Source organism: Syngnathoides biaculeatus, chromosome 3 (genome assembly GCF_019802595.1).
Source record: "Syngnathoides biaculeatus isolate LvHL_M chromosome 3, ASM1980259v1, whole genome shotgun sequence".
NCBI classification, from domain to species: Eukaryota; Metazoa; Chordata; class Actinopteri; order Syngnathiformes; family Syngnathidae; genus Syngnathoides; species Syngnathoides biaculeatus.
In genome coordinates, this window is record NC_084642.1 from 35262618 (window position 1) to 35287135 (window position 24518).

General features: G+C 43.6%; 1 protein-coding gene and 1 long non-coding RNA gene across 6 annotated transcripts in view; one reads left to right on the forward strand and one right to left on the reverse strand.

Annotated features, from left to right (window-relative positions):
* Positions 1-18168, reverse strand: part of LOC133498570 (uncharacterized) — a 59597-nt gene extending 41429 nt beyond the window's left edge. For both annotated transcript variants that reach the window (XR_009794346.1, XR_009794347.1), the window contains exons 1-2: positions 17781-18168; positions 7614-7648 (exon numbers count right to left, since the gene is read on the reverse strand). This is a non-coding gene — a long non-coding RNA (uncharacterized LOC133498570). The remainder of the gene's footprint in view (positions 1-7613; positions 7649-17780) is intronic.
* A 4759-nt stretch (positions 18169-22927) lies between these two features.
* The window catches only part of LOC133498566 (transmembrane channel-like protein 3), a 94476-nt gene continuing 92885 nt past the window's right edge, over positions 22928-24518 (forward strand). For 3 of the 4 annotated variants that reach the window (XM_061815571.1, XM_061815573.1, XM_061815574.1), the window contains exons 1-3: positions 22928-23651; positions 23773-23854; positions 24285-24391. In XM_061815571.1, the coding sequence (XP_061671555.1) occupies positions 23253-23651; positions 23773-23854; positions 24285-24391 (588 nt within the window). In that variant the 5' untranslated portion in view covers positions 22928-23252. The remainder of the gene's footprint in view (positions 23652-23772; positions 23855-24284; positions 24392-24518) is intronic. The other variant, XM_061815572.1, reaches the window with a different exon arrangement.

The window sequence follows — 24518 nt, forward strand, 5'->3', positions numbered from 1 at the left end:
GCTGTCTGATGCCCAGTTCAGGGTGTACCCTGCCTCTCGTGCGAAAATAGCTGGGATTGGCTGCAGTACATCTGCCTAGCCACATAAGGATAAATGTTACAGAAAACGGAGAGATGGATAATAATAATAATTATAATATTAAACTTATATGATGCTTATCAAAACACCCAAAGATGCTTGACACTAATGTGACAATAATAACAGTAAGGTGGGTGAGCAGGAAGCCGGGTGGTGGCTGCTGGAGTCAGCGACGCTGTCCACCAGGGTGGAATACACAAAGGTCTTGCCGGCCAGCAGTAGCTGAACTTGGTGCACACATGTTCACGAGTCACAACCGAAGGCGGGTGTCGAAGAGCTTTCTGCGAGAGAGATAGTTTGGTGATTATTTATTTTAAGATTTTTTTTAATCCATCGCCTTTAATAGTTAATGATACGTGAATTCGATGAATTAATCTTTTGATCGAATCCTTTTAACAAACTGATTCTAATGAGTCAGTAAACTCAAAAGCACTGCTGTTGTCACGTCCCATCGAAACGGGAGCAGGACCCAAATGCAGGACTCGGACGATGCAAGGTAGTTCGGGGAGAAACGTTCATTATTTCGTGGTCAGGGATCGGGCAGGCAGTCAGATGCAGCAGCGGTAGTTGGGACGTCGGGCGAAGAGAGCAGGTGAGCGGGCAGGCAGGAGTCGGTACACAGGAGAACGATCAAAGCAGACAGAAGTGTCAAAGGAGTCAGGCTTACGGGGTTGGTCGGAGAACAGGCGAAGGTCGGTACACACAGGTTGTCCATCAGGGATACGAGAGTGCTGGAACGGGACATGAAGCTCAACGAACTGCCGCGGACCAGTCGTCATCGGGGTCATATAAATACGCCGGATAATCAGCCCGCATGAGGCGCAGGTGTGCGCCTCCCAATCAGCGCAACCGCGCTGGCACCCGCACAGCCTGGGCTGGAGTGGCAGGATCATGACAGCTGTGCCCATCAGTACTGTCTGCCATATTTTATCTCTCCACTGCCTGCTATGTAGACTTATTGATTCTCTAAAGTGATGCAAAATAAAATTACAGGAATTAATGTGTTTTTGCTAAAATGACCAATATGCCCCCTTTTATCTATTTATGGATTATTCTACATTTAGAGTACTAAAAGCTTGAAATGGAATATAAAGTGGACCTCAAATTTATTTTCAACCATATTGTTCTCTCACAGGGATTTGTGACAATCAATGCCGAAAAACTACACAACTACAAGTCATCGACTGTAAAAATAGCAGCCTTTTAATTTATCATTTTAAAATATATTTTTGTTATAAGAGTATCAGAATGTACAGTATATATAAAGCATACAAAATGACCTTTGACATGCATAAAATTGCACTTCACATGAAATACTATGTCCATATCAGACGCTACAGGCACAAAGGTCAAGTTTTGGCTTTAAGACAGACTTATCTTGTACATGACTTCCACACAAAGGCTCAGGCTTCTTGAAAGATGTAATTGTTCATTTTAAAGCGTCTCCATATAATGCATATGAGTGGAATTCTCTGATGAATTACATTGGGTGCTTTTTATTTGAGGTTTTACATCATTACTGTGCTCAGTGTCAGAAGTGCTCCACTGTGTCCAGTCATCTAGTTGACAATTTAATAAAGGACATCTGTCCAGCCTCCACTGTCTCATTTTAGCGCCATAATCCTTCTCCCCCTCATTATTAAAACATTACTGGAACAAAATTTCATAAAACACAGTACAGTACACCATTTGGGAAACTAAATGACCAAGAATACAGAAAATTGCACTTGGACACTTCAAAGGGTGCATCTAAAAAAATGACGAGATCAAATTATCAGCTGTATAAAAATAAAAAACAAGTCAATATAACATTCAGTTTCTATTGATAATATCGTAGTTATTTAGGGTACAGTATTCAACAATACAGTACTAATTTTAATGCAGTCCAAGGGGCGTTAACTTTTTTTCTTCTCATATGGCTATTCAGATAAAATACGAAGTGGTCTTGATAAGATGGAGTACACGACTGCACACTGTACACAAACTATAACAATAAAACAATGTTATATGAAATATTACTGTAGTTGTCTAAATTGTTGATTATGGCCATTTCTACCTGGCCAGATGAAGTGTGATTAAAAGAATACATTATCATGGTCTATGCTTCGCTTTATTTAATTTTTCATATTTTCCCGTCCCGGCATGATGGCTCAGCTGGAAAGCTTTGGCCTCACATTTCTGAGGTTCCGGGTTCAATTATCAGTATAAAAAGTTATCCCTCCTTGGCCACATCTTGTAACTCCAGATTTTTAAGAAAGTACCGTGGCCGAGGAAGAAGAACTCATCAATGACAGCAGGCGTGACTGACAAAGTGTCGATCATTTGCCTCGCACTCATGGGCACAGTTGTAGTAGGTCACCGACATAGCTTTGCGCTGAACTTTTACCATGGCCTTAAGAAGCTCTTTTGAAACCATAGTGGAATAAGGACCTCCTGAAGTTTACAGATGACACCACACTCATCAAAGATGATGATGAGTCTGCATATCGAAGTGGAGATGTTGGAACTGTGGTGCAACCGACATGATTTTAGGGATGATTGTGGACTTCAGGAGGCCTCCTTCACCACAGCTGCCCAACTGTCTTGTGTCAAACGTTGAGAACTTCAAGTGCCTGAGAACACAAGGCCTGAAGTGGGAGACTAACAGCAACTCCATCCTCAAAAAGTCCCAGCAAAGAATGCATTTCGTGTAGCTCTTAAGGAAGCATGGCCTGCCATGAGAGCTGTTGAGACAGTTCTACACAACGGTCATTGAATCAGTACTGTGTACCTCCATCTCAGTCTGGTTTGGTGCTACCACAAAAAAGGACAAACTCCAACTGTAACGGACAATGAAAACTGATAAAATTGTCGGTACCCCCCTACCCCTCCTCTAGGACTTGGACGCTGCCAGAACTAAGACATGAGAAACCAAAATCCACTTCGACGCTCCACATCCTGGACACCAGCTCTTCCAAATCTTTCCCTCATGTAGGCGCTACTGAAAAGTTCAAATTAAAACTAGCAGACAATCCAACAGCAATTAACTTTTTAGATAGGTAACTTACAATTATATGTGTATTTACTTTTTTTTTTAATTGTAATTACAATCATTGTCCCCAAACAAAAAAAAAAACAAAAAACAAAAAAAAAAACATTGTTCCATGATTGTTATATTTCTAGTAAACTTTTATTGCTCAGTGACTGTTCTTGGAATGTCTTTAGGTGTCTCAAATGTGTTCTCTGTCAACTGACTGCATCGTGGTACTCAAGGGGCTCCAACTACCGGAAACAAATTCCTTGTGTTTTTGATTCTGAGTACAAATAAAACAAATGCCTATTTCTTGTTTGTTGGCCACTGAGCAAAAGCTCACAGATGCAAGGAAGGGGATCTCTGGCAATAGAGGAGCCAAAAACAATGCAGAAGAAACATTTGTGCTTGACTTGGGAGTCTTGGATTTTTAATTTTTATCCATCTATCCTTTTTCTTCGCCGCGTATCCTCACGAGGATCGCAGGGAGTGCTGGAGCCTATCACAGCTATCGATGGGCAGGAGTCGGGGAACACCCTGAACTGGTTGCCAGCCAATCGCAGGGCACATAGAGACACACAGCCGAACTCACAAACACACCTAGGGGGAACTTAGAGTGTCCAATTAATTTAATTTTTATATTACAAAAAATAGAACTTTCCAAATGTAACATTTAGTGTTATGGTAACACTTGTATGAATAAGACTGCTAACATTGTTGCAGCTGTGGCTGAGACAGGCTGGTTTAGAGTGCTAATACTAACTTAGTGTTGCTAGTGCTACTACTTTGTTGAAGCTGGACAGCGTTCTTTGTGACTATTTATCCCAATTATGCAATTTCAGAATCACATATTTATCAATGACAATTTGTCTGAGAGTCACACTGATGGACAAGTGAGTGACACAGATTTAGCCAGAGACTCAAGGGCTGGGAGCAATAAGTGAAACAAGGCTACATTCAAATGTTACTGAACTGCAAACTATCTCCTTAAGCATGTAAAGAGAGATGGCTCCCTTAATCTATCATGTTTATCATGGACCAAAGAAAACAAAAAGTATTGTGGTAAGTGAACTAATTGAAACCAGTGTTAGAAAATGCACGTACAGTACTGCAAATACCCCAACTTGATTTTGAAAAGATGGCTGGATTAACACACCCAGACTATTTATTTTCAAGTCAAATTCCTCTGACATGAATGCACTGCTGACTGTTACTGAAAATGCAGATGCAGGGAAAAAAACAACACAAACAACAAATACTGCACCCACCATCTTTGAAGTTAAATACTTGCACAACCCAAAGTAGAGTTGGGCCTGGCCCTTTAAGTGTGCAGAATGTCACTGATTGGCCTGATGTTTAAATGGGTTTAGCTTTTTCTGATGGGGTGGGGATGCTCTGGTGGAGGGTCCAGATCAGTAGCCTGACCACAGTGACACACAGATGTTGAGAAGAGACAACATGAGTACAGTTTCAGAATCTTTGGTTGGAAGTAGCAGATCCCTGTCTGCAGCCAAAAGACACAAGAATGTCAGGAAGAATTCCAGGAGGATTTATTCAGCCTACCAGGATCATGATCACAGGTGAGCAAACACCTAATTATTCTCCTGCCGACGAGTACACAATTCCATTAATAACAAATCTAGCCACTAACAATACAAGGAGTTTCCAGTGAGCTACCTATGGTCATATAATGCAAGTTCTTCTAGCATAATTTATGTTTGCTTTTGTTCCCATTGTAATAGACTAACTGAATTATGACACTGTGACTAGCAATACCTAAATCATAGAGTACATAAAATAAAAACATTACTCTCCCCAATAATGATGGAAAAAAGTGCCACTCATCTTAATATATAAAGAGCTATGTTCATGAATGAGATAAGCGCCCCAAAATGTGCACTCTATTAAAGTGTGCAAGTGTATACCCTACTTTGTTTTTCTTAACCATGTTCAGACTGAACCGGTTAATTTTTTTAGCAGGACTGTTTTTTTCTTTTTATAAAAAAAAAAAAACAGGACTATAAAATGGATTTATAACATTCTCGTGCATTCATCTTCATATGTGAGAATGTGAAAAATAAACATACATATCTGTACATTATCGAATATAGGTGTTAAACCATTCTGTAATTAGATTAAAACATCATATTTGTTTTGCATGGAGCATCCATTCTCGGTTCTTGCCCCAAGCCTCCAGCTGCTTACACTGGTGGGCATTTTTTGACAATTTGTAATTCAGCTCCAACATAACCTGATGTCATTTTTTTTTCCTGAAAAAGAAAAAAAAAATGTAATAGCTAGAGGGTATGTGGAAGTGAATCTTGTATTAGTAGTGAATGTTTGCTTGTTGGCTGTCTCAGGTCAAGAGCATATTCATAGAAAAGATAATAAATATGCTACAGCACAGCCCTGTAGGTGCTAGTAAAACACATTAAGAGGGCCCAAAAAAAAGGCAGTCATACGGAACCAACCGCCAGAGCTTTTGTATAACTACAAGCTAATATCCGATAATATAGACTAAAATCCTTAAAGCATATGACACATGCGACCATGCTTGAATATGAGGGTGAATTTGATCAATAACAGTAAAGACATGGCCAACAGAATTTACTTTTGAAAGTCAATTAATTTTACTTGTATGAACGCTGAAATTATTGGCAGTTACCATTCTGCAATCATAATTGTTTCTCATTAAAAAAAAAAAAAATTGTTTTAAAAGCTAAAATGTCTCCATCCTCAGGTGTCCATAATAGCATTTCATGATCAAATGTCAAGCCAAAGATGCTATTTACGTATTTGGATCTATAGCATAGAATTGTTCTTGAATTGGTTAAGATGACGTTTCCATGAAAACTAATAACCCAAATGCATGTAGGTGTCTTCCGAGTTCCTTTTTGTTTTCTCCTACAAATGGTCCTTTTTTTCGTAAGTCAGACTGTCGTTACTATTAATGCAACTACAGGGAATATTGTTGTGTTGTTAGAATACATATGATTGCTCCTGGAGTTGTCATTTTCTGTTCATACAATAGCACACAACAAAATTAGGTTATTTCTGAGATATGAATGACTATGTTTCACTTTGTGAACATGTTGGCACTATTGCCTGTCTTTACTGCCATTCTGATTGAGACTGAAATGGGTTTAATGAATCGTAAGGATCATTTAAGCACAATTTTTATGACGCGGTTTGTCTTTACCATAATGCACTCATGACTTTACTGTGATGCAAGAATTGTATTTCAGTGGCCCACCACCATTTGCTCCATCAATAAGGATAAACTTCACTTTCAATAGCCAAAATTTTAAATCATTAACTTTGAAAATATGATTTCAAGTGTGCCTGATTCAGCATGGGAGACATTTATTCAAATACAACACATTTTAAAAAGTGCCTTTTTTAACCATCTTTTAATCATCATGACCAATACTCTATATGCTTTTGTTGGGTCCAAACCATAACTGAAGACCATTTCTCAATTGTCAGCAAGGTTTTGATTGATCTGGATCATCTAACTTTAGTTACACACCCTCTAAAGACCATAAAGGGATATTTTTGGTGGATTGTTTACTAGTTGGTGGCACAGTGGTGCAGCTGGTGAAGCGTTGGACTCACATTTCTGAGGTCCTGGGTTCAATCCCGGAGCCGCCTGTGTGGAGTTTGCATGTTCTTCATGTGCCTGCGGGGTTTTCCTCCGGGCTCTCCGGTTTCCTCCCACATCCCAAAAACATGCAATGATAATTGGACACTCTAAATTCCAAGGTGTGATTGTGAGTGTGGCTGTTTGTCTCGATGTGCCCTGCAATTGGCTGGCAAGCAGTTCAGGGTGTACCCCACCTCCTGCCCGTTGACAGCTGGGATAGGCTCCAGCACTCCCCGTGACCCTTGTGAGGGTAAGCGGCAAAGAAAATGGATGGATGGATGGATGGATGTTTACTAGTTATAAATGAGGAAACTACTGGCTTTAACTACACTCCATTTTATTCTACAGTTCCTCTGATGAAGAAGACAAAGCAGATGAAAGGGTGGATAGTGATGACCCAGAGGAGATGTTTCAGAACATTCAGTATCAGAAGGAGATCATCGCCAACATTCGGACAAGACCCTGGCCAATGAGGCGGAAGCTCAAAGTCTTAAAGTATATCTTCTTTAATAAATGTTTAGGATTATGTCTACCTCTCTTTAATCATCAGTATTTTTAAGTATAGGTTGTTATTATTATTATGACTGGTAAATTGAATTAAAATTTAAAAATACAAGTTATATATGTCATGAAATTGGGACAAGGGGGAGGACCCAAACGGAGGAGTCCGAGGCAGTGATGTAATTTTGAGGGTGGTTTTATTCCAGGCTGAGGACATAAACAGGAAGGCAGTGCAACAAAGGCAAAGGCACAAAAACATGAAAAATTCGGTCAGATAACTACGAGTCAAAAACTTGACCAAACTAATCTTGGCTGTAGTGGCACAAGAACGCTGGGCCAAGGCAATGAGGCAAATAAAGAACAAGAAGCTCGTATACTCACGCAGAATAATGCAGTCTCATAACACGAACTGGCACCTAGCAACACATCACACAAGGCTTAAATACATGGCATAATAAACGACAATGAGGTGCAGGTAAGGAGCTGGTGCTGCACAAGGCAATGGCTTGGCCATGCCCCTGACAATATAAAATTATTTGTCCAAAAAGATTAGCAGTAATACAAAAAAAGTAATTCCTTGTTGAGTTTGTATTATAATGTTGCTCATGCTTTTGAGGGGTGGGGGGTTGACGACTCAAATATTATTAACCAATGTTAATAAAAATAATTTGAAAATATATGGTTTCATTTTTATAGCACCACTACCTCAAAATGCATAAAATGGCCTTACTTGCTTTTTAAGCCTACAATTTAACCTAAACAACAATACAGTTTATGTGTGATTAAAACAACCATTTGAATCCGTATGCTCTCTTTAAAAATTGCAAAATTGTAAATAATGTCACTTAAAATACTTAAGTCGAGAGTTAAGAACCAAGTTGAAACTGTTTCATTTGTGTAAATGTTTGCAGAAAACAGAATAAGACACATCATGAAGAAAGGGTACTTGATAAGAGAACTTCTTAGATGTGCTGAGTATGTGCCATTGATTGGAGGTTTTATATGGGCAGTTTGTTATCACTGCAGAACTTTATTACCCCCATCAGGTATGGAAAGCAATTCTGCATTTTTACACCCCCTTTAATCTCAGGCTGAATGTGTGGGATCACTTCCACTCCAATAACAGCTCATGTATTATTCCACAAATCCCACATTTAAGCCCCATTTTCACCAATGTTTTTTTTAGACATATTTCCTTTTAGAATAGCTCTCAACATTGGCCTGCAGGCATCGTCTTGTGTCCCAAAGCCGCGTGTGAAATAATACATATTTTCCAATCACTCAATAGCTGGGTCACAGCCAAGCCCATTTTATTGAAGTATGAATCAAAATTAATCAGTTACAATTTTATTAGGTTCATGGCCAATGGTTTTAAATGACATAATGAATGAAGATGTAAAAGGGAATTCTGAACGTAACATAACTGTCATGTTGCAATTTTAGCTGGATCCAGAAGCTAGATCAGGCTGAAAAAGTTCTGTTGCATATGGTTTATTGAGAAGGCATCCATAGGTGGATCCTTGGATCGGAGGTCACTGAGACAGGGAGTCTACTGGGGGTGGTGACGTGAAAAAGTAGATGACTTGACTGCGTGGTGGAAGAGGTCAGCAAGGCGGGGAACACAGAAAGAGCACAGAAGACAAAACAGATAAGAAATACTGTGAGGACTGATGGAGGTTACGTGTAGGGTTGAGAGTTGGTGTGCCACCTGAAGCCTTGGATTTGGCAGAGTTAAAATTTGGTAATGACGAAGGCTGATTGACAATAGGTGCGCAGCCGAGTTGGTGCTGATTACTGGGAAGAGAGGGAGAAGAGAGATAGGGAGAGGGAGGGTGAGAGGGACAGAAAGTGCTGTCCAAGCTCTAACAAGGGAGCTCGAGGGCACAACTCATGACAATACCCCCCCTCAATGGACGTCTCTGAGGGATGGTGAAGACAGGCTTGAGAAGTGACGCAGAATGTTGGATGGATTCTGTGTGAATAGGGAATTTTAAGTTGTGCTGATGTGGGATTGATGATTTTGGTGATGGGGAAGGAACCAATGAAGCACATGAGTTTGTGGGATTCAGTATCACATATGGTGAGGAGGTGGACCCAAGTGCAGGCAGAGCCAGATAGATGGTAATAAACAGATTTATTCAAGAGCAGGCAGAGGCAGACAGATGGTAATGAACAGTTTTATTTAGGAATATAATGTAAATGATCCTGGATGTGTTGGCAAGCAGTGGCGTGGACAGGCAGCTGGCTCTCTGACAGGAGTAATGTGTATCAGGAACACTGGAAAGCACTGTGAAGAAGGAATCACATGAGTCAACAAGGGAACAGGAAATAGAGTTCTTGACGTGAAGTAAATGGCCCATGGTACCACTGGTACTAAGTGCAATACGTTGGCAAGAATTGCTGGAAACAGACAGGCTTATGTACACCAGTAAAGACGAGGTGGATTGGAAAATGATGCTGCAAAGAGATGTGAGGGGGGAGAGAGAGAGGATGCAAAAGCACCCTCCAGGCTTCGAACTGGTACTGTAGGGCAGTACATGACAGGAAAAGGACCTACGAAACTTGGAGCTTTCGCAACTCTGTCTGAAGTGGCAGGTCATTAGATGTGGCCCACCTTGTACTCGGGTGTCAGAGAGCAGTGACGGTCCGAGAGCAGCTTGCTGCCCTGTCATCCCACCCGCATTGATCTGCTGAAATCCATAACTCAATGGAGTATTGTGCTCAGTTGATGCCCTGAGATCATCTTGAGGAGACGGCTGATGGCTTCTTTGCTCTGAACGGGGTAAACAAATACCTTACAGAGCTTGACGGGAAAAAAAAATCAAATGACTGAAGTACCGGGAAGGAGTTTAGCGGTAAGGACATGGACTGCTTTATTGCTTTGCAGAGGAGGAGGTTAGTGACAAATGGTACCTTGGATTGTTCTGTGGGGTAACTGTATGGTTTTAGGATGAAAATGAGTTAGCAATTGTGAACAAACTTGCTACATTGACTTAAATTTTCAGATTACGGCCTAGGCGGTGGGACGGGAGGTTCTTTGTGTGGGAGGCAAGATGACTTGGAAACAGCAGGCTTGGAATGAGTATTTACAGTAAAAATTTCGGATTGCGCCTTGCTGGAAAGGAGGGATAGTTGCTGTGTGAGGGAGTGTAGGGATTCCATGATTTCTTGGAGAGTCCGTTATTGTTGTCCAATATGGGTGCCTTGGAGGGTGAGTGCATTCGTGATTGCCTCCAAGATTGTGGGGTCCATAATGACCAAAGTATTCTGTCATGTATGGTGAGGAGATCAACCCAAGAGAAGGCTGAGGCCGATAGATAGTTATGAACAGTTGTATTTAGTAATGTAATGGAAGTGGTCCTGGATGCGTTGGCAGGCAGTGGTGTGGACAGGCGGTTGGCTTTATAGCAGGAGTGACGTGGCTCAGGAACACAGGAGAGCACATAGAACAAGGAAACACGAGTCAACAAGGAAACAAGGAATAGAGCTGCTTACATGAAGTAAGTTGGCCGTGGTGCCACTAGAAGTAACAGCAATATTTTGGTGAGGATTGCAGGAAACAGACAAGCTTTTAAACATCAATGGTGATTAATTGGATTTGAAACAGATGCTGCAAACAGGAGAGAGAGGATGCAAAAGCACTCCCCAGGCTTCCAATCGGTACTGCAGAGCAGTACATGACATTCAGTCTGGAGTGAGAGATTTTGGAAAGAAAGCAAAACTGTAAGACCCACCATGCACTCAGGTGTAGGGGAGCAACAAAGATCCACAAGCCATTTATTTCTCTCAGCAGACCAGGTTAAGGCTACACCGACCTTACATAGGGACTGGACACACTGAATCTGCTCCCTCACCTTGGGAACCACCATCATATGCTGCTGTTCCTTGAACAAAAGTTATTGGAAACCAGTCAGACCATAAATGAAGAGGTGTGGCCAAGCTGGTGAGGGAGTTATAGGCATATTCCACCCATGTAGGAAAGGTGGTCCAGGAGGCAGGATCGCGAGTGGCAGCGGAGCAAAGAGGAGATTCCAGGCTTTGGTTTGCTTGCGTCGTCAGGCTGTTGTATTTGGGAATGATATGCAGCAGACACTGGTAGACATCCTGGCTGCTATGTCCATAACCTTGCAGAACCCCTTCCAGACCTGGGAGGGGAAGTGAGGATGACAGTCTGAGACAATGTCCATAAGAACATCCTGTAGTCTCGGTATGTGGAGGACAAGGAGGTTCGAGGTGTCAAAAGCAGAGGTACAAAATGGCCACACTTGGAAAAATTATCCATGATGGTGAGGATGATGTTGTTACCTGGGCCAGTGACAAAGTCCAGGGACATGTGGGACCATGGGCGGCTTTGAATGGATATAGGGTACAGAAGGCCAGCTGGGAGTTAATGAGGGATGAAAGGGGGCGGGGGTCTTTACCTTGGGCACAGATGGAGCAGGTTAGGACAAACTCACGGGTGTGGTTTGCAAGGGTGGGCCACCAGAATTGTTTTTACATTAATTGTATCTCATGGGTGATACCGGGATAACAAGTTTAGTATTATGGGTCCACTGAAGGACATCATATTGTCCTGAGTCAGGTACAAACAGCCTGTCTGGGCAACATGTTTTTGAATCCAGTTGGATCTCTTGGGGATCCTTCAGGATCTGTTCAATTTCCCATATAGCAGCCCCGCTGTAGAAGGGGAAGAAAGAATGTTCATGTTCAACATGACTGGAGGGGGGTGAGTACAGGTGGGAAAGGGCATTATTGCTTTTGCAGGAACCAGGATGGAAAGAGTGCTTGAAATTTAACAGACTCAAGAAGAGGGCCCAGTGAGTTTGTCTGGGATTGAGATGTTTGGCAGAATTGATTTGAGCAAGATTTTTGTGATGGGTCCAAATAACAAATGGGGACTCAGTCTCCTCCAGCCAAGGCCTCCATTCCTCCAAAGCAGAAATGATTGGAAGCAACTGTCAGTTGCCAACATCATGATTCAGCAGCACGAAGTTAATGGGAGAAAAAGGGATAAACACAAAACTGGGATGAAGTTTCTAGAAAGTGGGGTCCCGCTGTGAGAGGACGGCCCCTGCCACAGTCTCGGAGGTGTCAACCTTCATCACAAATTGGAGTAGAGGAGCTTCTGGAGGTGAGGGTGGTGAGAGGAGTTGCCGCTCAACTATAATTGTGAATGAAACGGCGATAAATGTTGACAAATCCCAGGATGTTTTGTAGTTCTTTGCATGTGGTAAAGAGGGCCAATTGACAAAAGCTTGGATTTTGGCTAGGTCTGGTTGTAATTGGCCTTTGGTAAAGATATAGCCCAGGAAGTGTAAGGAGGAGAGGTGGAATTCACAGTTTTCCAGTTGGCATGCAGGCAGTTCTCAAGGAGACGCTGGAGGACTTGGTGGACATGACCCTGGTTTTCTTGGGGAGTGGGAGAAAATGACAATGTCCTCTATGTAGACAAAAACAAGCATGTCGCAGAGGATGTCATTAATGATTTTGGAGGACTGCAGGGGCATTGATTGATTCAGCAGGGTACACCCAAAACTTGTTACTGGCCAATCGCAGGCCACATAGAGACAGACAACAGTCACACTCATGATCACACTTAGGGTCTAAGTTTAGGAGTCTAACTTGGAGTTGTGGGGTTGCATAGGCTCATATGGCGCAATGGGGGGTGACAAGGAGGTTGGACTTTCAGAAAGTGGGCGAGGTGCTACTGGTGCAATGGTCATGGGGCTTACTACTTTATGAGCTCAAAGCAGTGTGGTCTGTGACTCTGACTCATGTGACTCATGTGGTCTTTCCTGTGACCGGGTGTCCAAATGGATGGACAATGAGATAAGCTCCTCGATGGGCTAAGGCTTGTCCCATCTGGCAAGCTCATCTTTGAGCAGTTCAGAAAGCCCGTTCAAAAAAAAATATCCTTAGAGCTGTGTCATCCCATCCGTTTTCACACAATCTATAGAATATGAGGCGATAAAACAAGAGCTCTGAGTAAGCATGGGGCGTCTGGTGGCTTCCCAGCCCTGAACAGGTTGATCAAAACCTTTTCAGAGTTTAGCAGAATATGAAGTGAATGACTGGTATTGGGGAAGAGTTGTGACATAATGCAGTTGCCCATTTCGCTCTTTTTCCGCATAGGAGGTTAGTTACGTATGCCATTTTGGATTGTTCATGGGGGTCACTGAACTGTTGCAAAGTGATTACCAGGAAACAATTGTGGAGGAATTGACTGCATGCACCGAGGTCGCTGATGTAGACCTTGGGTAGAGGAGCATGGGGCTCTGTGAGAGAGGCAGAATTAATCAAAGGCTGTGGGCTCAAAAGGAGTACTTATGGGAGGGTGGCTGGACTACAATTTGGAAGAAAGTAGAGAGGTTAGGTGTGAACGGTTGTTTATCTCTATGTGTCCTGCAATTGGCTGGCAACCAGTTAAGGGTGTACCTTGCTTGCTGCCCTAAGATAGCTAGGATAGGCTCAAGCGCTCCCACGACACTTGTGATGATAAGCCCCTCAGAATATGGATGGATGGATATCCTTAATTCACTTAAATTCAAGATATCTTGATATCCCTTTTTGGATATCATAATTCACCTACAGGTTTGGGTGGGGCTGTGTGGTTATTGGGGACTATCACGACTACAAACAAATTGTTTTTATATGCTGTAGAGGAGAGTCACTGATGGTGTAGTGGTACACAGGCTTGACTGGTGCATGTGGGACGATTTTCGGCTCACTGACGGTGTTGATATCAGCCCTGTGACTGATTGCCGACCAGTTCAGGGTGGAGTCTGCCTTCCACCAGAAGCTAGTTGGGATAGGCTCCAGCTCTCCTGTAACCCGTGACCCTCTTTATGATACGTGCCTCAGAAAATGGATTTATTAGATCTGTAAAGATGCAATATATATATATATATATATATATATATATATATATATATATATCCGTTCGTAAGACACGGTCTCTTTCGGGTGGTACGTGCCGAGAACACCTCAGCAAGGAGGTGTCCGGGAGCCAACCGAATCAAATGTCCCAGCCAAACAGCGACCCACGGCTCGTGATCATAGGTGAGGGTAGGAACGTAGATCGACTGGTAAATTGAGAGCTTTGGCTTTGACTTAGCTCCCTCTTAGCACAACGGACCAATACAAAGACCATGCGGCACTGATCCGCCAGTCGTTCTCCTGCTCCATTCTTCCCTTACTCATGAACAATACAATGAGCATTGCCGATCACGGCTTGATGAAGGTAACAGAACCACATCATCTGTAAAGAGCAGAGATGCAAAGGTAAGGCCACAAAATCAGACATCCTCTATGCCTCAACTGCACCTAGAAATTATGTCCATAAAAGTTCTGAACAAAATCAGTGACAAAGGGCAGCCTTGGCGGAGTCCAACTCTCACCAACTATCACATGGAAATGAGTCTGACTTACTGCCGGCAATGCAAACCAAACTCTGACACCGGTCATACAGGAACTGAACAGGCCATATCAGCCCCCTCCCCAACACACATACACACAGGACTCCCCGAGGGTCATGGTCGAACATCTTCTCCAAGTCTACAAGACTTGTTGGCCGAACTCCCATGCACCCTCTGAGATCCTGTCGAGGGTGTAGCGGTTGTCCACTGTTCCACGGCCAAGACGAAAACCACATTGTTCCTCCTGAATCTGGATTGGACTCTGTGACGGACCCTCCTCTCCAGCGCCCCTGAAAAGACATGATCAGGGAGTGTGATGAGTATGAGGAGTCTGATCCCCTGTAGTTGGAACACATTCTCTGGTCCCCATTCTTAAAAAAGGGTACCACCACCCTATTCTGCCAATCCAGAGTCACTGTCCCTGATGTCCATGCGATGTTGCAGAGGTGTGTCAAGCAGACCAGCCCCACAACATCCAGAGCCTTGAGGAACTCTGAGCATATCTCATCCATCCCAGGGGCTCTGCCACTGAGGAGCTTTTTTTTTTTTTTTTTTTTTTTTACCACTTCAGGTACCTTAACTGCAGCGATAAAAAAAAAAGCCTGACTGAGAGAACCCAGTCTCTGGTTTCTCATGGGAAGGCATGTTGGTGGAATTAAGGAGGTCTTTGAAGTATTCTCCCCACCGAATCACAATGTCTCGGGCTGAAGTCAGCAGTGCCCCATCCTCACTATTCACAGTGCACTGTTTCCCCCTACTGAGACGCCGGAGTGTGGACCAGAATTTCATTGAAGCTGTCTTAAAGTCATTCTCCATGGTCTTACCGAACTCCACCCAAACCCAGGTTTTTGCCTCAGCGACCACAAAATCTCCATTGCGCTTGGCCAGCCACTACCTACCAGCTGCCTTGGGAGTCCCACAGGCTAGAAATGCCCATTAGGACTCCTTCTTCAGCTTGACACCATCCCTCACTATTGGTGTCCACCAACAATTTTGGGGGTTGCTGCCACGACACACATCGACCACTTTATGGCCTCAGCTCCGGTTCGCTGTTTTAGCAATGGAGGACTAAATGTCCCCCGCCTCCCCTGGAACATGAGCAAAGTTCTTTCAGAGGTGGAAGTTGAAACTCTTTCTGACAGGGGGAATCATCCAGCCGTTCCCATCAGACCCTCAAAATATGTTTGGGCCTGTCACGTTGGACCGGCATCTTCCAACCCCATTGGAGCCAACTCACCACCAGGTTGTGATCACTTGACAGCTCCGCCCCTCTCTTCAGCCAAGTGTCCAAGGCATGCGGCCGCAAGTCTGATGACACAACCGCAAAGTCAATCATCGAACTGCGATCTAGGGTGTCCTGGTTCCAAGTGCACACGTGGACACCCTTATGCCTGAACATGGAGTTCATTATGGACAATCTGTGATCTGCAGAGACATCCAGTGACAGAAGACCACTCACGTTCTGATCCTGAGTTCTGTTCTTCCCAATGTCCATTCCTTCATGTCATTGCCCACGTGGGCATTGAACACCCCCAGCAGAATGATGCACTCCAAAAAGAGTGGGTATTCAGAATTGTTGTTTGGTGCATAGGCACAAACAACAGTCAGGACCCACTCCTCCACCCGAAGGCAGAGGGAGGCTACCCTCTCATCCACCGGGGTGAACACCAATAACCCTAACCACCAAGCCAGGGGGGCAATAATCCATACCTGCTTGACACCTCTAATTTTGGGCAACACTGTGGGTGTGTAACAGAGTCCAATGCCTTTCAAGAGGACTCCTACTAGAGCCCAAGCAGTGTGTGGAGGTGAGTCTGACTATAGCTAGTCAAAACTTCTCGACCTCGCGCAACAGCTCGGGCTCCTTCCCTGCCAGAGAGGTGATATTCCATGTCCCTTGAGCTAGTTTCTGTAGCTGGGGATCGGATCGCCATGGTCAAATAGCCCTTCTCACAGGTCGTTAGCCCATGAGAAGGGGGACCCATGTTACCCTCTCGGGCTGTGCCTCGCCGAGCTCCAGGCGCGCCGGCTTTCGAGCCCCACCTCCAGGCCAAATTGCTCTGACTTTTGTTCTGAATGTGGATCTGAGAATTGGCTGAGGTTCAGTGCAGCGCCAGACCCCTTGTAGCATAGAGGGCCTCCTTTACCATTTGCCTCATTAACGTTTGACAGAAAGGTATGATGTTTTTCCCAAAGAGACTTCATTTTAGCATGTTTGAATAAAGTGGAAGAATTTTAAAGTGGTCCTTGCTTACTTGGACTTTCAAAAACGTTTTGACTCACCTGTCTTAAATACAATTTAAGTAGGAAAAATGACATCAATAGCATAAACTGAGTACCCGCTCTCTCGAATATAGCTGTGCAATGTAAAAAAAAGTCAATTCACAGTGTTAGTGTATTGATTTGAGAATATTTTCAATATATCTTATTTGTATTCAATGTTTGTGGAGGACATACCAAAATAAGTAGACCACTACTACTATTTTGATACCGACTTATCTTTCAGGGATCGTGGAAAAAATATACCATATATGGTACATATTTACTGTATCCAATTTCTGCCAAATATCTAGATGCTGTGATGGCAAAATAAACCATTTGTCATCTAAAAAAATGTAATCGCTTTATCATCCTAAACAGGGAGCTTTAATTTACACTCTGAGAAGAAGCTTCATGAGGGAGGGGACTGCACCCTGAAAGCCAGAATCATAGCACTATCATATCCATGTATCATGTTTTATATAAATACATTTTTAAGAGCATAGAGAAGTTACATGTATGGGATTGGATAAATATTCCTTGTCTTGTTTTCTAAATACCATTTTAAGTTTAAAAATGTTGAATGATCAATGTGTTGTATTTCGCAGGCATGCTAGGGAGATAGTATTGAGGTATGAGGGACGCCTGACAAGAACCAGAGGCTATCAAACAGCAGGAGCAGATGTATGTATACGAAATGACAATCACACTACTGGGAGTCCTTGGGTTATGAACGAGTTACGTTCCTATGCTGGTAATGTAAATCGAATTTCGTTGTAAATCGGATTTCACCATGACAGTCAGAATTTATGTAAAAAATACTTCTTATAAAAAACAAATACATTGAAATAAATAAATAAGATGCTGTACTTACCATTACTGCTGAGCGGTGGATGGAGAACAAGAAAGGGAAGCTGTGCTTAACTATTGCAAAGGAATCTGATCCTTAATCCATAACATAAGTAACGTCTCCACCTCGACAAGTATCAACAAACATTGTTCTGTGATCACTGTATCCGAGATAGGAATGGAACCTTTCACATGTGCTAAAACGTCTTGAATAATTGTCACCACGGTCGACCGACTGAAGCCAAGATGTTTGTCTTTGTCTCTCCTTTCTCTTGCCTTTTTACGATATTGAGCTTCGTTTCCATGGTAATGGATTTTCTTTTGGCTGGAGAACCATTGCTAAAAGATACAGCTTCCATATTTAGGGCTATAATGTCTAAATAATGTGAAGATACTCTCGGCGCATAAACACGGATGAGCATTATGCTAGACAAAATGGCGGATGGGGGAAGGGCATTGTAAAGTTGAAACGTTTTAAGTCAAGACCGTTTTAACCTGAGGATTCTCCCTGTAGTATGATTTAATGTGCTGTATATCAAAAACCATTATTTAATTTTGATAATGAAAAAGTGTAATTTAGGATTACAAAAAACAACAACCAGACATACATGTGTTACACAACACAAAACATCACTGAAGGTTGGTCCAACTACTGTATTTGGTAGAAGGGATTGATTGTTAGAATACTTTTGAGACACTGAACTGGGGAAGGACACAGGATGCTGTCAACTTGTGACATATCTTGGTTAACTGGAACTTGTGTAAATCTGGGGTAGCGATGGCAAAAAACTGTTTTGTGTTGGAAAGGTATGAGAGGATCCAGAAAAAATGCTGTACTGGTGAGGTCGATGTGTTCGGGATGGATGCTGGATGATAGTTTTGAAAGCAGCAGAGCTATCAAGAACACTGAAAATAATTACGTCCTGGGTTGGCAGACAAGAGGAGGTCTTTTGCAATTTTGATTTGGGCTCTTTGTGCCTTGGTTGGGTTTAAAGCCAGGTTGAAAGGGTGGGTCTACTGTAGAACACGGACCTTCCTTTGAAGGATGAAATTATACTGTTTAAAAAGGTAGCTTGGTTGCCACCAAAAAAGGTGAATCGTTAAACACCCTTACTTTATAAATACCATAGGCTCATTACTCAAATGTCCAAGCAGCCACGGTCATGCTGCTAAACTGTAATTGTTTTGTAAATACATGAAAAAAGGTTACAGTTACATGACAACAATGTTTTTATTGATTTGTATTCTTTGGATAGTAATTAATTGTCCAACACAGACCCTAGATATTGTTTTCCTGTCTGTATTTCTGCACTCAATGAATCAATCACACGATGCATGTAATGCAACGCATGATATTTCCTTTAAGAAAAATGGGGGATTTTGTGGGTGATCCCTTCCCTAGAGTTGACAGGATTTATGTACATTTATGTTACCTTTATACTGTATTTCATTTCTAATGCTGTCACCATTCACCTCCGTTTAATCTAAATATATCTGGAAAGACCAACGTAAATAATGTATATGCCCTGCACAGCAGCTGAATATTTGCTGAGAGACCCTTTTTCAATATTTACGACTTCACTGCAATATAATCTGATGAGCACAGCCATAATAATTCGCAAAGGAAGATTACCTCTGCCCGTTTCAGAATATCTTGATCTACTTTAACTGTTCTGTTTCATTTAGATAAATTTGGGCATGAGGAAACTGTGTTGTCAATAATGCAGTCAGAGTAAATTTTGTGCCTGTTGTTATAGTGCTGTTTAATTACAGTGTTAAAGCTGCTCAGGCACAATTACAATAAATTGTCTTAAGCATGCAGGCTGAGGAAGAATTAATTTATAACTAGTTTGGGTTGTGGTTGATTGAAAACTCAGCATTGCCTGTGATGACACCGTCAAGAATCATTTCCAATTTATGCAGTCATATGAAGATTACAGTCCAGAAAAATTATCTTGAATACAGCTTCACAGTTGTGTTTTAAAAGTCGTCTTAAATTGCAATAAAAAGCAGAAATTATTTACACTAGTCATGTTTACCATCTTCTCATCTCATTGCAGTTGCTGTTGTATCAAAAGATGCAAAGGTTGAAAGAGCATGGTACTACTAATACTATACTGTTGTGCTCAAGACTATCTGAGACTTCCTGGAGTCCAAAACTCACAGGACCAAGACGAGACCAATGCTCTATCCGAAAACACTCATGCCATATTGTAGTGCTGTCCGAACGCTAACTGATTGATTTCAGAACAATACTGTATCTAGTGCACAAAAAAATTCCAAAAAAAAAAACCACACCAAAAAGTAGTGACCATAATGCATTGCATCTTCAGAGAAGAAGAAAGAGAATGGCAAAACTCGATGTGTCACAGACTGAGGGAGAGAATTTTTCATATAAACTTTTCAACAAAGTGTGATTGTTGGCAACTTTTTGCAATGTACAGTAATAGTCATTTGAAAAATCCATCCATTTTCTTTGCCGCTTATCCTCACGAAGGTTGCGGGGAATGCTGCATAGGCTCCCCATGACCCTCGTGAGGATAAGCGGCAAAGAAAATGGATGGGATGTATCTATCTATCTATATATATATATATATATATATATATATAGAGAGAGAGAGAGAGAGAGAGGAGTGCTGGAGCCTATCCCAGCTGTCAACGGCAGCACTCATCGCAACACTCGTGAGGATAAGCAGCAAACAAAATGGATTGATGATAAAACACGAGTCTAAGGTTGTCACGAACCAACGGTGCACCGGCAGACCCAAATGCAGGACTCCAATAAGAGGACATGATGTTCAGTGGGTTTTATTATAAATGAAAGTTGTGCACGACAACACAGTCCAAGAAGGCAGGATCCAAAAGACAAGAAACAATGTCCGATAACTATGAGTTAACTAAAGAGTGTAACCAAAAGCATGACTGGGCTATAATGGCTCAGTTGCAGAGTAACCCTGGATGCGGGAAAGCATACTCAACGAACTGGCAAAAACCAGTGACAAAACTCCAACTTCAATACATTGTCTAATCACAGTGCCTCATGTGACACAGCTGTGACCGGTGACAGGTGTCAGAGATGAAACCGCTCGGAGTGGTGACTGGGCCACGCCCCTCTTGCTCATGACAAAGGCTACTGTAGTTTATGAGTTCTGCTAATGGTACAAAGAGTGAAAAGTCTATTTAGCACGTACTACAGGCAAAGAATGATACTGTTAAATAAAGCCCATAAAGGGTGGAATTTAAATCTCTTTCCATAAATACTCATCTTAGAGAGACAAAAATGTATTCTCTGATATTAGGGTTAATGTTATATTACCTGTCTAATACCCTAGTCAATAACATATAAGTTAAAGGTATTTATTGTTTTACCAAATGCTTCTCCTGATTATCCTTTTAATGGGAGTTGAAGAAAAGATCATGAGGACTGGTCTTGACCGGTCTTGATAAATTATGGCCAGTCTGAGACCAAGACTTTTGTGAGTCATGCCCAAGACCAAGATCCTCAAAATGTGACCTGAAGTTCAAGACCAATTCTGGACTTTAGTGTTACAACACTAACTGACACTGTTATCAAGCAACTTTGATGGGATTGTATTGTTAGAAAATGGGTCTAGGTCACCAAACACATCAACATACACGGAAAGAATAAATATCTGCTGCAAAATAAAACTTAGATGATTGTTGCTGTCACCTTTACCAGTGTTTGGATGAATCATGTATAAACATGTAGAAGAACATATAACTGTCATGAACGGGGCACCGGGGCAGACCCAAATGCACGACTCCAGAGACACGGAGACGGTGCAGAGGAAACCTTTATTCAGTCCAAGGTCAGCGTTCAGGTAGGCAGTCCAAACCAGGCAGAAGTAATAGTACGGCAGGCGTGGGTCGGTACACGGAGAGCAGAAGTCAGGCAAACAGGAGTGCGGGAACGAGGCATCAAGGACGACGATCTAGCGAAGGACAAGTCGTCCCCCAAGTCCTTATGGTGGTAAGCGCTGCGCAAGTCAAGCTTGGTGAAGATCCGGGCTCCCTGAAGGAGTTCGAATGCTGTAGCGATCACCGGCAAGGGGTACCGGTTCTTGACTGTGATGTCGTTCAGTCCTTGGTAGTCGACGCAGGGTCGCAGCATGGAGTCCTTCTTGACAAAAAAAACCCCACACCGGCTGGTGAGGATGAGGGGCGAATGAGCCCAGCTGCCAGCGAGTCCTCGATGTAGTCCCTCATGGCTTGATGCTCTGGTCCTGTTAAAGAGAACAGTTTCCCTCTGGTAGGGAAGGTGCCTGGCAGGAGTTCAATCGCGCAGTCGTATGACCGATGTGGTGGCAGAGACTTTGCCTTAGGTTCAGAGAAGACCTCCCGGAGGTCATGGTAGCAGGAGGGCACCGCGGTCAGCTCCGGGGCGGTATTAGGTTCTGTTAGCCGAACCGGCGCCACTTGAATACCCTTGTTTTCCTGGACAGCGAAACACCATCTGCGACAGTCCTCTCCCCAAGTCTTGATCTGACCCGTGGCCCAATCTATGTGCAGGTTATGTTCTTTGAGCCACAGGCTGCCCAGGATGATTTCGCTACTACGTGCGTTGAAGACCTGAAAGCTAATACGCTCCGAGTGAGCGTTCGGAAAGCTCATACGTAGCGTCTGAGCGCGATGTATAACCCGACAAAGGAACTTGACGTTGGCGGCATAGGCGTGACGAAGCCGTTGCGTGGGGAAAGTTGCTGCCCCCAGCTCCTCGACCACGTGGGGATTTATCAGGTTTGCATCCGACCCGGAATCTATGAAAGGCGTCACAGAGCATGAACGGGAGTCCGTTCCGAAGGTGAGGTGAAGAAGGGACCTCCCTGACTCCGCCGCGGTATACCGCACACTACTGAGATTATGATGTCGGAGTGCTCTGGTCGAATCGGGCAGCGGCCAATCAAGTGTCCCAAACGCCCGCAGTAAAAACAGCGACCCTCCCGTCGCCGACCGACGAAGTGGCCACGGATCTGTGGGGACAGTCCCTGGTAAAACGCGTCATGGAGGGCTTCCTCGTTCCAACGGCTCTCGCCAGCCCGGATCCGGATGGCGTAGTCGGACACGCGGCGACGTCCTTGACGAATTGTCATGAGTGAGGACGCTGCCTGGCGTTCAGCAGCCGCGTACTGGAAAACCTGGGTGAGTGCGCAGAGGAACCTCGTCCATGAGCGGCAGATCTCCGAGTTACGACTCCACTCGGCAGTGGCCTACGCCTCCGCCCTCCCCGTCATGTGGGAAATGACGAAGGCGATACGGGAGCCGTCCGAGGGAAAAGCGGAAGCTTGCAGTTCAAAATGGAGGTGGCACTGCGCCAGGAAGGGCTTGACGTTGCCGGAGTCGCCTGAGAACCGCTCTGGTCGGTAAAGTGGAGTTATGCCGGCACGGGGAGGCTCCGTAACAGGCGAAACGACACTCGTTGGCGTAGCAGCCGCGCTAGCTTGAGCACTAGCCGCGGTTTCAGCTGGGCGCAGAGCTCATGGGTCCGTTGATTAGTAACCTGGAGAGCAGCCTCTTGCAGCACACGGCGGATGGCTTCGGAGTCGGCTGGGTCCATGTTATGGCTAGATCGTTCTGTCATGAACGGGGCACGAGGGCGGACCCAAATGCACGACTCCAGAGACACGCAGACGGTGCAGAGGAAACCTTTATTCAGTCCAAGGTCAGTGTTCAGGTAGGCAGTCCAAACCAGGCAGAAGTAATAGTACGGCAGGCTTATGAGGGTGGTCAGTGGACAGGCGTGGGTCGGTACACGGAGAGCAGAAGTCAGGCAAACAGGAGTGCGGGAACGAGGCATCAAGGACGACGATCTAGCGAAGGACAAGTTGTCCCCCAAGTCCTATATATACTGGGAGGCATCAGCTGGAACAAGGTGCAGGTGTGCTCTGACTCATTGGCTGGCCACGCCCAGTCTGGGCAGGAAGCCAGGAGCATGACAATAACTAAAAGGCATTATAACAAACAGATGTTGTCTCTCACCCTATTTTGTCTTTCTGCAGATGCTGAAGAAAATATCCCGTGTCCTTTATAACATTGTGGTTGTTTTTATTCCTTGGGAAGTGAGGATTAAGAAAATTGAAAGTAAGTCTTTTGCCCCTTTTTGTTTCATATTATATGTATATATATACAATCCTGTCCCTCTCTGTGTGGAGTTTGCATGTTCTCCCCGTACCTGCGTGGGTTGTCTCCGGGCACGCCGGTTTCCTTCCACATCCCAAAAACATGCGACACGAATTGGACACTCTAAATTGCCCCTAGGTGTGATTGTGAGTGTGGCTGTTTGTCTCTATGTACCCTGCGATTGGCCGGCAACCAGGTCAGGGTGTACCGCCTCCTGCATGTTGACAGCTGGGATAGGCTCCAGCACTGTCCACGATCCTCGTGAGGATAAGCGGCAAAAGGAAATGGATGGATGGATGTTCAAGAATTATGTTTGCAAAATATTTTCGACTGTACGGGTATTGATATTCATTGCATAAAATTCTAATATAAATGTCTTCTCTGTGGTGAGGTCATTTTGGGTCGGGCGTCGCCTCCTACTTCATATTTCTTCGCTGGTTATTTGGGATCAACATTGTCCTCACCATTATGACTGGAGCATTCATAGTATTACCAGAGGTCAGTATTGTGTGCGTCTGCCTACAATAATTGATTTCAGAGATTTTTTTTGGTTGCTGTAATATTTGAAGACATTAATGGTTATGGAGTGGCATGTCCTTGTTTTTTTTTTTTTTTTTTTGTCATT